Here is a 16,344-nt window from a genome sequence, read left to right on the forward strand (position 1 = left end):
ATGGTGAATTTGGGGTGACCCAATGCAAAGATCCTGAGGATCCATGTGGATCCATGCTTTTTAACCACATTTTTGCACCATTGCAGCCCCAGGCAACAGTGCGTGTGTGATTTTTGGGGGGCAGGCTGTAGCCATGGACATGCTATGTGATCTGATGGTGAATTTGGGGTGACCCAATGCAAAGATCCTGAGGATCCATGTGGATCCATGCTTTTTAACCACATTTTAAGTGGGGAAGGAAGGAAAAATACAGAATGGACAAGGAGCACGAGAGGGGTGTGCAGAGAAGCAGCTGGCTAAGAATGCAGGAGAGGGGTATAACGGGAGGGAGGAAAGGAAGGCAAAAGTTTTCCCTCACCTACCCACCCAAGCCAGCCAGCTCTCTCTCTCTCTCTCTCTCCCTCCTGCATGTTTTCAGCAGCACCGGAGCACAGAGACGACACTCTGCTTGCCTGGAGGGGAGGGGCTTTCCCTGCTCTTTGTTCCGTTTGAGCAAACACAGCAAGGAAACAGAGGAGGGTGGGCAGTAAGACCCTGAGGCAGAATGCAGGAAAGCAGCCACTTCCTCTTTTCAGGTTTCCCTTCTCCGAGACGCGCGATTTGATTTTTGCCTGATTTTTTTTGCCATTTGGCTCCAGGGACCACACATTCGCTCAATAACACGCACAGACATTTCCCCTTCCTTTTTAGGAGAAAAAATCTGCGTGTTATAGAGGGAAAAATACGGTATCTATCTATCTATCTATCTATCTATCTATCTATCTATCATCTATCTATCTATCTATCTATCTATCTATCTATCTATCTATATCTATCTATCATCTATCATCATCTATCATCTATCTAAGGCTGACTAATAATTCATCTACCTCACATAATGCAAAAAGGAAGAGGGGTGGGGTAGGGTACCCAGCCAGTCCATAGATCACAGGAGGTTCTACAGTAGAACTTCTACCCATATAGCTCCCTATAGAGCTAAGAAGGGCAAATTGTGCCACAACTATTTGCAGCCCTCTAGAGAAATACCTGTAGAACAAACACATCCAGGTTAAGTAAAAGGTTAAGTAAGACGTAAGAAACTCAACCTCGTTTGGGTATTAACCAATCTGTCCTAGGGAACATTCCAAATTCCAAAAGCAGGGGTGGTGATGATAGTGATTCTTACAATTCCATAACACTTAAACATCCTGTCTCTAATTTGGTTAGTTTTATAATCTGTTATCACTTGGGAGCAATTTCTCATTGCAAAGGTAGGCTTTTAATAATCCACACATCTACTATATACTGTAGTTTTGAAAGTGGTTTGTCTGTCTGTCTGGCCCCCATAGGTTGGATGCCCCTCAATATATTGTTGCCAAACTCAATTTGAGGTTGCCACTTTGAATCAAGGTGACAGACTGAACCTTTCAAAATTGTGCACTGATTTTCACATCTGATTTCAAAATTTCTTAGAATTCCCATGCAATGCCAGGTTGGGGAAAAATTTGGACCCCAGGTGGCCATTATGTAGATCCCCAAACCCCAGGAAACATCTGCATAGAAAATTTGAAGAGAGCCTTATCTAGAATGAATTTTGCTCACTAGCTTCTTTCTTCCCACAACAAGACTTTAAATTTCCTAAAAACATGAAGGTGACATGGCAGAAGCATCATGTCATATGATGTACATGTCAATTGCACTGACATCTTCGGTTTTTCAGACTTTGCCATTCTTTTTTTACAAAACCCTACTTCAGCAACATCTGTTTGACCCGTAGCAAGACAAAATAAATGGGTACACGAAGGCCAAGAGTGTCCTAATCACAAAACCTTTGCTGCTCTTGACTGTCGTCTCTGACTGTTGCCAACCTAATCAGTGCTCAGTTCAAAACGAATCATTAAATCATGTGAGATATTCATACAGAAGTACATACACACAGACACCCCAACTTTGGAATAATTGTATCCTCCCACTGTTTGAGAAGCAATCCTTACTATTTTGCCATTTCCAAGGGCTCTTAGCCGGGTCCTTCCAAGATTCACCGAGTTGAATTCTGGTAATTTGTCCCTTCTCTGCACTACCATCTCTTTGGAAGCGGGCAATGGGATCCCTTCCAAATGAACAGTGCCATGCCTGGAAGATGAAGAGGGGCCTGGAAGCAATGTTCCTTTCATCCATAAGTTGTGAATGTTTTGGCTTGAGGAGTGGAATGAGCTGCACTGACCTGAAAGCAAACAAGATGGCAGATGGTCAGTTCTTTTTATATAAAACAGATAGCTGGTCACATTGATGTGGGCGATGAAACAGCTTGTCATTAGGAGTAAGATGATTTTTCATCTGATGTTGATTTGTTGTTTTTCTTTTCTTAACTAGTCCTTGTTTCTGAACTTTATCTGCCAACTTAAAAGGAATTTTAGAAGTTCTAAGGAAGATATTTTTAAGCAACAACAACATCCTTTATTTCTTAAATTGCATATGCACATAGACCAGAATCAGGTTTCCATGGTGGAGCAAAGGCCACTTATTCTTCTCCATCTGAGTGTACTTGACGTTGTTTGAGCCAGGCATCTGCAAGGCCACTGTGCACATCAATTGCTCAGGGGTTGCCCTCCCCATTTTATCCTTAGAAAACCCTATGAGGTAAGTCAGGCTCAGAGTGTCTGATGTATCCAAGGTCATCCAGTGAGCTCCATGGCCTCAGCAGGAAGTTGAACCACGATCTCCCAGTACACTGGCTCCCAGTATGTTTTCGAGCACAATTCAATGTCTTGGTGCTGACCTTTAAAGCCCTTTGAAATGGTCTTGGCCCTGTATACCTGAAGGAGCATCTCCACCCTCATTGTTCAGCCCAGACACTGAGGTCCAGCTCTGAGGGCCTTCTGGCGGTTCCCTCATTGTGAGAAGTGAGGCTACAGAGGCCCTTCTCAGTAGTGGCACCTACTCTATGGAACGCCCTCCCATCAGATGTCAAAGAGATCAATAATTATATGACATTCCATAGACATCTGAAAGCAGCCGAGGGAAGTTTTTTAATGTTTGATGTTTTATTATGCTTTTATATTTGTTAGAAGCCTCCCAGAGTGGCTGAGGCAACCCAGTCAGATGGGTGGGGTACAAATAGTAAACAACTTCTTCTTCTTCTTATCTGCCTTGTCCTGGTGATTTTGGCTCATGGACCAGATGTTCCCCAGCCCTGTCTTAGTCCAAGTACCTTTAAACATGACACCACACTCTCTCTTCAAACTGAACCTGCAATACCTGAGTTTGGTACATATAGTCAAGGCTGCTTTTTAGGGCATAGCATCCACAAGGTGGTATACACAACAAGATAAAAAATGCATTAAGACATATTTAAAATAGCTTATCAATAAAGGTATCCACCGAAACTGTTCAGGGCCTCAAAGCTAGCTTTACTGTTAGGAAAGGTGACCTAGAATAACTAGGTTTCTGTGCCTCCCTGTCTGGAGCTTGGCACTTCCTCCTGGCCATACCCCCTCATCAGCCCTGCCCCATGGTTTTGTCTAGTTGGAATGTGACCTTGAATTCCAACAATTCCTCCTCCTTGTCAGGGAAGCAGGAGTGTGTGTGTTGGTGGGGGGTTGGGAACTAGCCTGCTGTACAAAGTTAAAATTTACATTTGTTGTTTCGACTATTTTTGCCCCAACCCTGCTCACCATTGGCATGCGACTCTCAAAAGGTTGCTCCAAAGGCAATGTGAAAAGGTTCCTCACCCCTAGCCTACATTCCTGGTGCCATTCACAAATACAGTGGTACTTCAGGTTACAGACGCTTCAGGTTACAAACGCTTCAGGTTACAGACTCTGCTAACCCAGAAATAGTACCTTGGGTTAAGAACTTTGCTTCAGGATAAGAACAGAAAACACATGGTGGTGGCGCGGCGGCAGTGGGAGGCCCCATTAGCTAAAGTGGTGCTTCAGGTTAAGAACAGTTTCAGGTTAAGAACAGACCTCCAAAACGAATTAAGTTCTTAAGCCAAGGTACCACTGCAGTTTGGAAGGGGTTTCTACATCTCAGGGAAGAGTATGGCAGATTCCGTCTGCCGTAGACAAATGGTCTTCGGTCAGGCGAGGAGATGGAATGGGCCCATAATATAGCCTCATGCACAAAACAATGCCCATGCTTCAGAGTTATTGAGCTTCAGCTAATGTGCCCCTAATCCTGCTAGAGTTGTGGGTACATAACTACAGGTCTGAGTCAGTGGACAGGAATTTACATTCCCACCCCACTTAAAATACAGATGGCACAACACAACCCTGTCCCCACTCTGAAGTGCAAATGGAAACCACAGCGCACATCTTGCATTCAAATGCTTCACATGATGTAGATGCACAATTAGATGCAATACGAGATCAAGATTACCAGCCACACAAAAGAAACTGTTTACAGACACTTGTTTCTGCACATTGACATTGGATCTCCCTTGCTCAACCGGAGTGCAAATATTTAAGGATCTTTTTAAAAAAAACAACAACACCATGATGAGTCCCAGCAATTCTTCTTTTAAAAATCAGCCAGTACATTAAGCAAATGTGTTTTTTTTAATATTAACAATATGGCTTTTAGAAAGATATGATAGTAATTAGGGACTTCCCCTGAGTACACAGCCTGTCCAAGAAGTGAAAAAGTTCTATAGTTAATAGAAAAGTGTGTGTGTGTGTGTGTGTGTGTGTGTGTGTGTGTGGAAGCTTCACTAGTTCCTCAAGAGGGGCTTCTCATGAAAGCAATGCTGCAAGCCAAAAATCAAACTCATCCATTAGGAAAAGCTCTTTTGGGGGGAAGAGGGGGAGTGCTGTTTTTCCCTCTTGCTCTCGTTGATTCCTTCAAGCTGTGCTTCCTAAGCAGAAGAAGAATAGATATTGCCAGAGGAGGAAAGGTTTGAAACTGTCAAGGCTATTTTCTTTTTTAAATAAAAACACGAAGCATTTTGATCTGAAGGTAAGTGTTAGCAACAACATTTATGTGTTGAAAAATAAGTCGCTTATCAGCCAAGATTGGTCCAGATTTTATTAAGAAGATCAAAAGAGAATACCTCCTTTTGAGTCCAAAATTTTCACTGCAGCTTTTGTCCTACTGCCAAGAACAGCATTCACAGGAGAGATGAGAACCACTTCAAAGACCTCATCGTCTTCCTCTAATCCGTCATAGGTAATTGCTATATTCCACATCTTGGTTGACATCCCTACCAGAAGTAAACATTTTAATTACACTTTAATTGCTTTTTCAATCAACCTAGGTGTCGAAGAAATATATTAATTAACATGTCTACAGCTACAACAGACTAGCTTGTATGTACCATTGTGCTCCTGCCCACTGATTGGACTCCTGTGGTTTTTCCAAATAACACTAACTAGAGACCAAATTTGTTCCTGAGCAATGATGATTCCATTCACACAGTAACAAAGATGTGTTTTCTATAGAGTGGGAAATAATAGCAGGCAGTTTAGGGGGAAGGGCCGGATCGTCATGTAAATTTCAAAAAGAAATAAAAAGTGCTCCTCATCTTGAAATCTTAATTACAGAGAATCCACTATTGTTTTGAAATATTGTCGTTATCAATCATCCACGACTAGTTCTGTTTTCAGTGTCAAGTACTTTGTTGCAAAGCCGGAGTCTTCATTGCAAATACCACATAATTTGTTGGCATCGCACTGTCTATGAACTAAGGTAACTAGTACTGCATAAAGCTGCATCTGAAAATCACACAGGAGGAAGATTGAGATGGGAATCTGAGTTGCCACTAATACTGAGGCAAAACTGGAGGCTTCTGTTGGGCAAAAGGTCCAAGGAGTTTTGATGGAAGCAAACATCTGTTGGAGGGTATAACACCATGATCGCCACTGAATTTCGCTACGTGCAAAATTGCAAAGCCAATTCTGAGGTTCTCGCCTGGGCAAAAGATCAGAGGAATTTCAAAGGAAGCAAAAAAAAGGGGGGGAGGGGAAGAGCCTTGGTGAGAGCGGCAAAACTTCTCACACAACCTTGAAGGAGAAGCTGGCAGGCTACAGCTCTGGAAGTTAAAAGCAAAGGACAATGCTTACCACCCTCCTAGACCATTAAACCCTGACTGGGCTCTGCAAAGGTGCCATAGTTTATTGTGAATGTCTCAGAGCATGGTGGACACGGGTGGCGCTGTGGGTTAAACCACAGAGCCTAGGACTTGCCGATCAGAAGGTCAGTGGTTCGAATCCCCGTGATGGGGTGAGCTCCCATTGCTTGGTCCCTGCTCCTGCCAACCTAGCAGTTCGAAAGCACGTCAAGTGCAAGTAGATAAATAGGTACCACTCCGGTGGGAAGGTAAACGGCGTTTCCGTGCGCTGCTCTGGTTTGCCATAAGCGACTTAGTCATGCTGGCCACATGACCCGGAAGCTGTATGCCGGCTCCCTTGGCCAATGAAGAACACCACAACCCCAGAGTCGGTCACGACTGGACCTAATGGTCAGGGGTCCCTTTACCTTTACCTTTACAGAGCATGGACTGACCACAGGGAAAGACCAAATTCCAGTGCCCATGCTCCAGAAAGGTGCTAAGCTGGCACAGATGTTCTATGTCATGGAGCAGGTTCGTGTGGAGTATCACTTATATGTGTTACAGCAGCCGTTCATACAATAATCTTCCCACAAGACTATTGGCCCCCTTTGTGGGCAGTCACAGAAATGAAAGGAACATACAGGGATTCTGTTTCCCATTAAGACAATTTGAACATGCAATGATTTCAGCCTGTGTATAGGGCAGCACCCACACCATGTATTTAAAAGCACATTACTTCCCCCAAAGAATCCTGGGAACTGTAGTTTAAATGTGTGGGTGCACACAGCCTTGGATGGAACGGTTTATATATAAGCTAAGCTGTAATTTTAATTATATCTCCTGCTCTCTGACCCTGAATGCTTCCCAGAGCGGCAAGCGGTAAAAAACAGTTCATTAAAACAACCAGTTACCAACGGTAAAACATTAAAATGGCAGAACTCTTAACAAGAGGTACATGTTAAAACCACGTAAAATCAGCCAGTAAAGAACACACAGACACATATCAATAATGATTTAAACATCTGGACAAATGAGAAGATATTGAAAAGTTAAGAAACTCAATGGCAAGAAACATTTTCTTTTTTTTTTGTAAGCAATTTTTCTTGAAAAATGTCAACATAGGTAAAGGTAAAGGGACCCCTGACCATTAGGTCCAGTCGCGGATGACTCTGCAGTTGCGGCACTCATCTCACTTTATTGGCCAAGGGAACCGGCATACAGCTTCTGGGTCATGTGGCCAGCATGACTAAAGCCACTTCTGGCGAACCAGAGCAGCACACGGAAACGCCGTTTACCTTCCCGCGGGAGCGGTCCCTATTTATCTACTTGCACTTTGATGTGCTTTTGAACTGCTAGGTTGGCAGGAGCTGGGACCGAGCAATGGGAGCTCACCCTGTCGCGGGGATTTGAACCACCGACCTTCTGATCAGCAAGCCTTAGACTGTGGTTTAACCCACAGCGCCACCCGCATTCAATTTTTATTGAAAAATGTCAACATAGAATACAATAAAAAGCCAGGAGACTGGCTCTAATGGTTTGAGGATCCACTTCTTACGGGGCATTGCATCCTCATTAAGACAGGGTGAAACCCACCTCTCACCACAGTACCTCTGTTTTGTTTGCACTGAATGTCAGTTTATATCACACTACCTGTTCAACACTTTCAATAAATAAATTAATTTTCAAGTTACTGCCCTCCGAGGCAGAGCTTACCTGGATCAAACTGAATAAGTTTAGAAGGAGCCGCAGTAAAATCCTTTCCTGATGAAGCAGTTACTTCATTGATCTAAGGTAGAAAATGGACAGAAAATGGACAGTATGAGGGGCTGAAACAAAGACTTGGTTGGATCCCTAGAACCAAAGCAGACACCTAAACGCTGTTGATTCCTATCACAACGCACTCTCTGGCCAGAGAGAGCCCCTGGCAGAGTTAAAAAAAGTCACAAAAACAAGCAGCAGTGTAGTGTGGGGATTTAGGGTGTTACACTTTTAATGCCCCATTTAATCTGGAGCTTCCCTGTTTCTACCCTTGAACAGACTACATACTTTAGTAAGTTTAAAAAATGCTTTACTTACACAGTTCCAAAATTCAAGTTCATGCATTTATTCATGCAGCAGCAAGTAAACACAGGCAGAAATCTTGGGCTACAAAATATAGTGAAATAGCTCTAAGCATGCAGTTGGAGATTGTAGCAAGCAACCTCAGGCACGTCCGATCTCAGTGAGTTCCTTCCAGGTGAGGGGTGTGACCTAGTTGAGTCTAGCAATACAGATCTATGGTATTAATTCCTTCATGCATTGACAAGCAGTACACATGCTATAGTTACAGTATATGAGGCTGCAATATCCCAAAGATTTGTCCAGTTTCTAACTAAGACCAGACCTTATCTCAGAAAGGGGAAACACTTTTCCTAGGAAGGTAAGCATGCCATTATGCTTAATGCCATGGTCTAGCAGAGAAGTCTTTATCAACAAAGTCTCCAGACAAATTCTTAAGTCAATGCAATTTGTCTACAGTGTTTCATTACAGCAAGTTAAAGGTCAGTTCAAACCCACAAAAAAATCCTCCCTCTATGCACCCGAAGAATAGATGGAGTTTAGAGATTCTAAAAGAGGTTTCAAAATGGTGAGTCATCAAGATGCATGAAGTGACACATAAAATGCCACATGGGGTGAAGAATGCGGCGGGCGCTAGAAGTGGTAAACAGTTAACACGAGTTGAAATTTCCCCCCTCGTTTTTCATGCATGTTTGTATGTACATTTAATATGCTGATGAAGCAATCCAAAATGTTGTGACAACCTCTTGCATACAGTAGTATTCAATCAATGACTGTTGTGGGCAATGTATCTTGTCTGTGATACCAATGTGTCAGACCCTCCAAGTGTACCTATTAGCGGAGTCTGTAACCTGAAGCGTATGTAACCCGAGGTACCACTGTATATTGGAAACTGCCCAGAGTGGCTAGAGCAACCAAATGAAATGTGTGGGGTTTATGGAATGGGACGTCCCTATTTTCATCCTAGAAATGATGGAGGGCATGGAGTTGTGTGTGTGTGTGTGTGCATGTGTGCATTACTATTCCCTTAAAACCAGTGGTGTAAGTCTCCCATGCTACACAAAGGGTGATTTTTCTTGTGTGTGTTATAAATGCTACCAAGCTTTTGAGACGAGCGTAATAATTCATTTTGTTTTAATGGCAGGGACCAACATTAAAGTAGGTAGCAGCCAAAAAACAACAACCCACCATTTGGTTTAGGGGATCAAACTGCACCCCAAAAGCCTGAGCAGGGTAGCTCTTTCGACACAAGGTAGGTCAGTTGGACTTATTCTGAGAAGACTTGTGAAGGACTGCACTTTGCAAACTAGCACTTTGCAAATCCTTCAACATCCTTAAACTATGCTTTATTTTCAGTTCCTTTTATGACGACGTTACCTTCACTGCAACAAAGGCAGAATCTGTGATGTACCCTGATCGGGTGATCCTCAAAGGCAGCACCTCCACATTTTCGCAAACTTCATAAACATCCTGTTCCATTTCAATTTTTGACCATTTCAGTTCTAGTCTATTGGGGCAAAGGGAGAGAAAAAGAAAACGCTGTATGCAGGAGAGGAGGAATTTGCAGAGAAAATCCAAAAGTGAAGTCCCTGATAGTTCAGGATCCAAGACAGCTGACATTTCTTTCTTGCTGTCTGTGCAAACATACATTTTCTACCAATGTATCACTGTGCACAGGAGGAAACTGGTCCTAAGAGAGAAGCAAACAGGACTTAATTTGATAAAAGGCTTACCAGAGTTAAACCTTGGTTGTGCTTTCACTTTAAGGCTCAGCCCTCAAATTGCAATGTGTATTCACGGGAACAGAAGTGCCTTTGAGAATGCACAGAACATGCATTCCGCTCACCGTGGAGTAGTGACAGCTGGTTCCCATGTTTTTAGAAGGCATTTAGGGCAAACACGCAAACTTGCTGAGCTCTTTTGGGCCCCCTGGCTAATAATTTGGCTGAGGAAGAGACCCTCCCCCCAATGTTCAGGGGGCAGAGGAGGCTGAGTGTGGAGCCACAGCTTCTATGGCTGGGTTCTCCTCCTGTTGCTGGAGAAAGAGACCCTGGTGCCTCCTGACTTTTAGAAGACATCTGAAAGCAGCCCTGTTTAGGGAAGTTTTTTAATGTTTGGTGTTTTATTGTGCTTTTAATATTCTGTTGGGAGCCGCCCAAGAAAAACCCAGCCAGATGGGCAGGCTATAAATAATATAATAATAATAATAATAATAATAATAATAATAATAATAATAATAATAATTATTATTATTATTATTATTATTATTATTATTATTTCCACTCTGCTGAGACAGGCAAGAGAGCAGCATTGTAAAAGTAGGCAGCAATGTGCCATAGTCAGACTCAAAGGCCTTCCTACTCTCATATGAGAGTGCCACATGCTACCTTTATCTGAAATGCGGAAGGGATACTGCCACCCAGTGTAGACAATACTACTACTACTACTAATAATAATAATACAGCGCCTAACACACTGATGGATGATTGGTCCAGTTTCCAATCATTCTACTCCCTGTGGCACCAGTAGGCTGCTCAGAATCTATAGCTTCCCATTGATTAAAAAGCTTCTGGGCAGCAACTTCTGTTGGATAAAACCCGGGGCATAAATATCACCTGCACCCCACATATGGAACTGCCTGTAAGATCTCAACAGTTTGGAGCAAAGTCACTACTCCTCATTCATAGGTTAGCAATCCTTTTTGAAAAGCTGAATGCAGAGTCATCTAGTGGCCAGTTATAGAACGGAAGCGAATTCTTTACACAACACCATTTCCATGTGCCCCCAAAACAAATGCTTGATTGCTGTTTTCCTAGGAAAAGCGTTGCCGGAACTCACCGTGAACACCCCCTACCTTGCTCTCTTAAAATGGCAATGGCGTCCACCACAGAGGTGCCGGAACTGAGTTCCGGCTGGAAAAATGCCTAGGTTATATCCACCAAGGTTTCTCCTCCAGAAAGCTTGGTTCAGTTACACTAAATTTAGTATCTAAAAGATCTGATATGATTTAAAACCCTTCCAAGTAAAAAGAAAAGAACAGCAAAAAGAAAAAAAGAAAAAAGTTTCGCACACAAAACAGAACTGCATGCCCAATTTTTGTTTGTTTGAATGGAAGTATATCAGATTTTAAACAAAGGAAGAAGGAGACTCCCCACCATCTGAGTCTAATACTTACCATAGTATTGGTGCAGCATAAACCAATGAGAGTAAACGGTATTTATAGAAATGCACCCAAAGCAGCCCAAGAGGTTTTAAAGTTGTCTCTACTTAAAGTAAAGCACAAGACCAAACAGATGTACAGCATGCTTAACTCTGAGCAGGTATGGATCTTGCATTGATCTTCTTGGACGAATGAAAATTGGGGACATTTAAAGAAGCAAGCTTCCCCCAGATGTGGCACTAATGCAGCTCAAAATGTCCTAGGACCCTCAGGATTATTTCTTAGATTCATGCTGTTCTACACACCCACTCAAATTACTTGTGCTGCAATTGGATTTGTACGGCTACCTTCTTTTTTTGCCACCACTGTCATAAACAGAGCATTTGCAGGCAGCAGTTAGTTAAACATTATTAGAGGGAAGAAAGAGTTTGGAGGGATATTTCAACACATAGCTTATACCCTTTTGTTATGTGAAGTTTTTAAAAAAACTCACTGAAAATTATTCCATATATTTGGGACATGTTACCAACCCAGATCTAGAGTGACCTCTAGCTGCAGAAAGCTGCATCTAGATGCAATTTTCCGCATGCACAATTTAGCAATGGAATGTGCTTAATTTACAGTCAAACTTCCCATCTTACAAGCACATATATAACTAATAATTGCCATCATTAGTATTATTTCTGTCATATTTCACAGCGGGCAAATAGCTTGCCAGCCTTTCTCTGCTACCATGAAGACTGTGTGTCTTGTCAACAAGTAAGAAAAGAGGACAAACCTTCCTAAATCTGAATGCTTGCATATACACTGTGAAAATGAAAAAAAGAAAGAAAACATGATGGATTGGTGTTATGCCACAATCCATTGCATATTTGTGCAAACTGAAAATATCACTGTATACTTAAGTACAGGCTCTTTTCACAAATGTGAAATGTTAAGGCTAAAGACTGCTTTCCAGAAGTGAAATTGTCTGATTTTGAAATCCTTCTCTTTAATCTCAGAAGTTTGGATGATTTAGGAAAGATGGTTTGTGACTGCCTAAGGATATCCTTCTCATCATCCCTTCCAAAGTGTCAGGATCAATCTCCAGTAATGAAAACAGATTCCAAGGTTGAAGGTGTGAGGCCATGTTAGATAATACCAAATACTTTTCTAATTTTGAGAGAAACTAAAAACATAAAGCTGATAGACTTTCTTGAACAAGTATGTAAACTCTGATAACAAGAGTTCTGTGTATTTCAAAAGTCTTCATCTTACTTCAACAGTAAAATGTAGCATTTACCTATTTTCTGCCATTTATAGTCGCAAAAATGTTTTCTCTGACAACTTTTACCACAACATGCCACTTTCTCCTAGCCTGGCATCCTCACAGAGTCGTTTGTAAGAATAACAGGTTAATGTATGTGGAACACTTTGAATGTCGTAAAAGTCCTAAATGTAATGTACATAATCACTAAGAGCCAACATAGCACCAACTCCCCAGACAATTCTCTTTCTAGATTTTTTTAAAGGCCTACAATTATTTTTTCTAACTGCTTCCTTCTAGCTCCTGTAAAGAATCCTGCCGCACAAACCTGTGACCCAGTAAAAGGTCTCTGCTTCAAAACCTTCAGCAAGTTACCTGACTTAAGGGAGGAAACAAACAACAAATGCTATGAGCAATGCAAGTGTTCGGAGAAAGAAAGCTCTAACTTACATCTGAGGCACTGCAGAGTTTCCTTCAGGATCGGTAACTTGAATCTCCAGGTCTTCTGAATTCCCCTCCCAGTAACGGTCAATGACATAAAGTATGGTTTTGCTCTTTAAATCCTTCTGACTGAATTCATGCTGAATAAACCCACCTGAGAAAATGAATGAAGAAATGTGACGTCAATCCACTATACCCAACAAACCAATACAGTGGTACCTCGGGTTACGTACGCTTCAGGTTACATACGCTTCAGGTTACAGACTCCGCTAACCCAGAAATATTACCTCGGGTTAAGAACTTTGCTTCAGGATAAGAACAGAAATCGTGCTCCGGCAGCAGGAGGCACCATTAGCTAAAGTGGTGCTTCAGGTTAAGAACAGTTTCAGGCTAAGAACAGACCTCTGGAATGAATTAAGTACTTAACCCGAGGTACCACTGTATAACTTGCCATATTAAGGGGCCCTGAGGAACTGGAGGTGACTCTCACTGTATCAAGCACTGACGCAAATCTTCAGCTAATCTTCAACTGAGCTGGGTCTGGGTGTTTTACTATTATTCCCTTTGCCCATGGATAGCCCCAGGCATCTTGGTGCCTGAGATACCCTGAGCAAACAGTGCTCCTGCTACTCCCAAGTCAAGGGGCATGGTACTTAAAGGCATTCAAATTATTTTGGCACCTGAGGCAGAACCGCACCATCTGCTCCCTGGCAACAACCCCCCCCTACAACAACAATAAATTAAATAATTGACCATTTCCTGCTCCTTCATTATATCCCAGTCTTAGGCAAACACCTCACTCTGTCTAATGGTAGGCCTGGCCTTGTCACAGCACCAAAAGTCTTCAGATGCATCTAACACATACAATTCCATAAGCCTTCACAGCATTTCCCCCCTAACACTTGCACCTTATGGTCAAGGGTGGCATTGGGGGAGGGGTGAGGGCCCCTCAAAATTTTCAATAAGGGGGCTGGGCCCTTCAATATTCTGCGGTGATTTGCGCACACTGGGCATGCATGCCGTGCGACGTGCTGACATCACTCATGCATGCTGCATGGCACGCTCACATCACACATGCAAGCCATGTGGCTTGCATGCAACATGGCACCATGTTGTGTGGCAAGTCAGTGCTCTTCAGGTGTTATGAAAATTGGGGGGTTACCACATGATGTGTGTGTGTGTGTGTGTGTGTGTGTGTGTGTGTGTGAATGCGCTAGCTCTGTTCCTCTTTTTGTCACCTTCCATAAGTTGGAAGACTGTCTTGCCACAGAGAGCCTCAGGGCTCCATGCGCAATTGAGAGCCCTGATTTTTACAGGGTTCCACAACACGCAGGGAGCCTCCACAAATGCAAGAGGCTCCTTGCTGCTGGTAGTTCCACTACAACTTGCGGAAGGCAACAAAAACAGCGAGAGGCTGTGTGTGAAGCTAACAAACTTGTCACTGCTGCCTTTTTGTCATGTAGTAACTTTTTTGTAACATCTGAAGAGGTCTTTTGTTGTTTTTTTTAAGTTCCACACTACCTTGATTAAAAAACCAACACACACTGCAAGTGTGGTTTCTGCTTTTTAGGAAGGAATAGTATGAATTTCTGAGTCCCGCTCTGAGTTCATAGAATATAACTGGCTTATACAGCAAAATGAAATAATTAGGTTTTGAAAAGAATCAATTACTCCCACAAACTTGGGTCCTACACACTTTTCTGCAGAGGTCTATTTCAGTCTGCTTTTCTGACACTTTCTCCTGAAATAAAGTTTCCAGGAAAATTCTTCTGTAACAAGTCTAATTAGAAGGATCAATTGCAGTACTACCCAACACAATGTATCTTGTGAACTATGTGGAAAGGGGAAATGATACTATACCTGTTGTTATATTTTGCAAGTAGCCGTACCGAGGTCCTCGCAAAATCTTGAAAATTATTTGTTCATCATCTCCATCACAATCTGATGCCTTCAGGGCCCGGGAAGTAATGTAAATACCAAAATTGCCATTTTTCAGAAGTTCTACATCCGAAGCAGCACGAAGGTGGACAATTTCTGGTGCTGCTTTGGCTGGGCTGTCCACCTAAAACAAATATTAATGCTCACTATCACTGATCAAAGGTTAGATATTGATGGATGGATGGAAGGAAGGAAGGAAGGAAGGAAGGGAGGGAGGAGCAACACACTCCCTTACCCTTTCCCTATTATAGCCAAGGCTCTACTTTTTGAAGCTATACATGTCATCAAAACAGGGGTCTTAAACCCAAACCAGTTTGACGAATTAGCTTATATAAGTCTCAGAACACTGAAACTTGAGATACATGCAATCTAAGGCATGCAAATTACTACAACTTTGTGTATGTATGTTTATGATGAAAAGCCCCCTTCATGCAAGAATCATGTGAAGAGGCATAGAAAGAGCCTATGTCTCTAGCCCCATGCCCCAATTCATGTGGCTTCTCAGTTCCTCCCCCAACACCCATATGTTACCATGGGGAAAAGTGGATGTGCCATTTCTTCACACATTCTCAAAGCCTGTATGACTGTGAGCTTCGATGCCTCAAGTTTACACACACACAGGCTTTTCATGTTAAACATCCATGTCTAATGTGTGGGCATTGGGAAATGAGCAAAGACAGAAGCACAGTCCCTTAACCACCATCTACAATTGATGCCCTTTTATGCAATTCACACATGAAGGGGGCTAAAGAAGACAGCAAAAATCAAGACAACATAAAACACTTCATTTGGCATACAAGCAGTTCAAGACATCCTCATTGATAGAGAAGTACGAATGTTCCCAATACAAAATAGTAAAAATACAAAGGGAAAACAAGAGAAATAGAAAAGAGAGAAAGAGAAGAAACAGGACAAAGTTAAAAGGATAAAAGAAGGAGGAAAAACAAAGAAGGGAAAAACAGAGATGTACTTGCACATCTCTATCTGCCAATTGTATGTATTTGAGTGGGGGAAAGAAGTCATTTTCTTTGGACTGAGGAAACAAACAGGAAGGGGACAGTTGGAGGAGGGGAGTCCCTGCATGAAAGGCAGGGTAGAAAGGGTCTCCCAGGGTGAGAGACTGGGAGATGATGGATGCTCCCAGGTGGGAGATGAGAGAATCTACCTCTCTGTATGTGGATAAATGACAGGATATATATGATGTAATATGGTAAAGGGCCTTACAGGTATTTTCTTCCCTCTTCCTCTTTTTTTCTGTTTTCTCTTTCTTTCTTTCTCTCTCTCTCTTTTTAAAAAATATTCTCGTTCTGTAGACTAGTTTGATTCTTATTTTATTTTATCTCAAAAACTGTCAATACCAATATTTTAACAAATTAATAAAGAAGTATGGAAATGGAATAGCTAACAGTCAAAACTTGGGATATTAAGTTTACTTCTTTATTCTACAGAACATATCTACCAACATTCTGTAGT

At 42.2% G+C, this 16,344-nt stretch overlaps 1 protein-coding gene across 1 annotated transcript in view; it reads right to left on the reverse strand.

Annotated features, from left to right (window-relative positions):
• The window catches only part of FREM1 (FRAS1 related extracellular matrix 1), a gene marked incomplete at its 5' end in the record, with an annotated part of 76,098 nt that overhangs the window by 8,320 nt on the left and 51,434 nt on the right, over positions 1-16,344 (reverse strand). The window contains 6 exons of the mRNA XM_083592618.1: positions 1,974-2,203; positions 5,030-5,179; positions 7,742-7,814; positions 9,464-9,593; positions 12,943-13,087; positions 14,794-14,995. Of these exons, the coding sequence (XP_083448744.1) occupies positions 1,974-2,203; positions 5,030-5,179; positions 7,742-7,814; positions 9,464-9,593; positions 12,943-13,087; positions 14,794-14,995 (930 nt within the window). The remainder of the gene's footprint in view (positions 1-1,973; positions 2,204-5,029; positions 5,180-7,741; positions 7,815-9,463; positions 9,594-12,942; positions 13,088-14,793; positions 14,996-16,344) is intronic.

The sequence above is a fragment of the Podarcis filfolensis genome (genome assembly GCF_964270895.1).
Source record: "Podarcis filfolensis genome assembly, chromosome: 17".
NCBI classification, from domain to species: Eukaryota; Metazoa; Chordata; class Lepidosauria; order Squamata; family Lacertidae; genus Podarcis; species Podarcis filfolensis.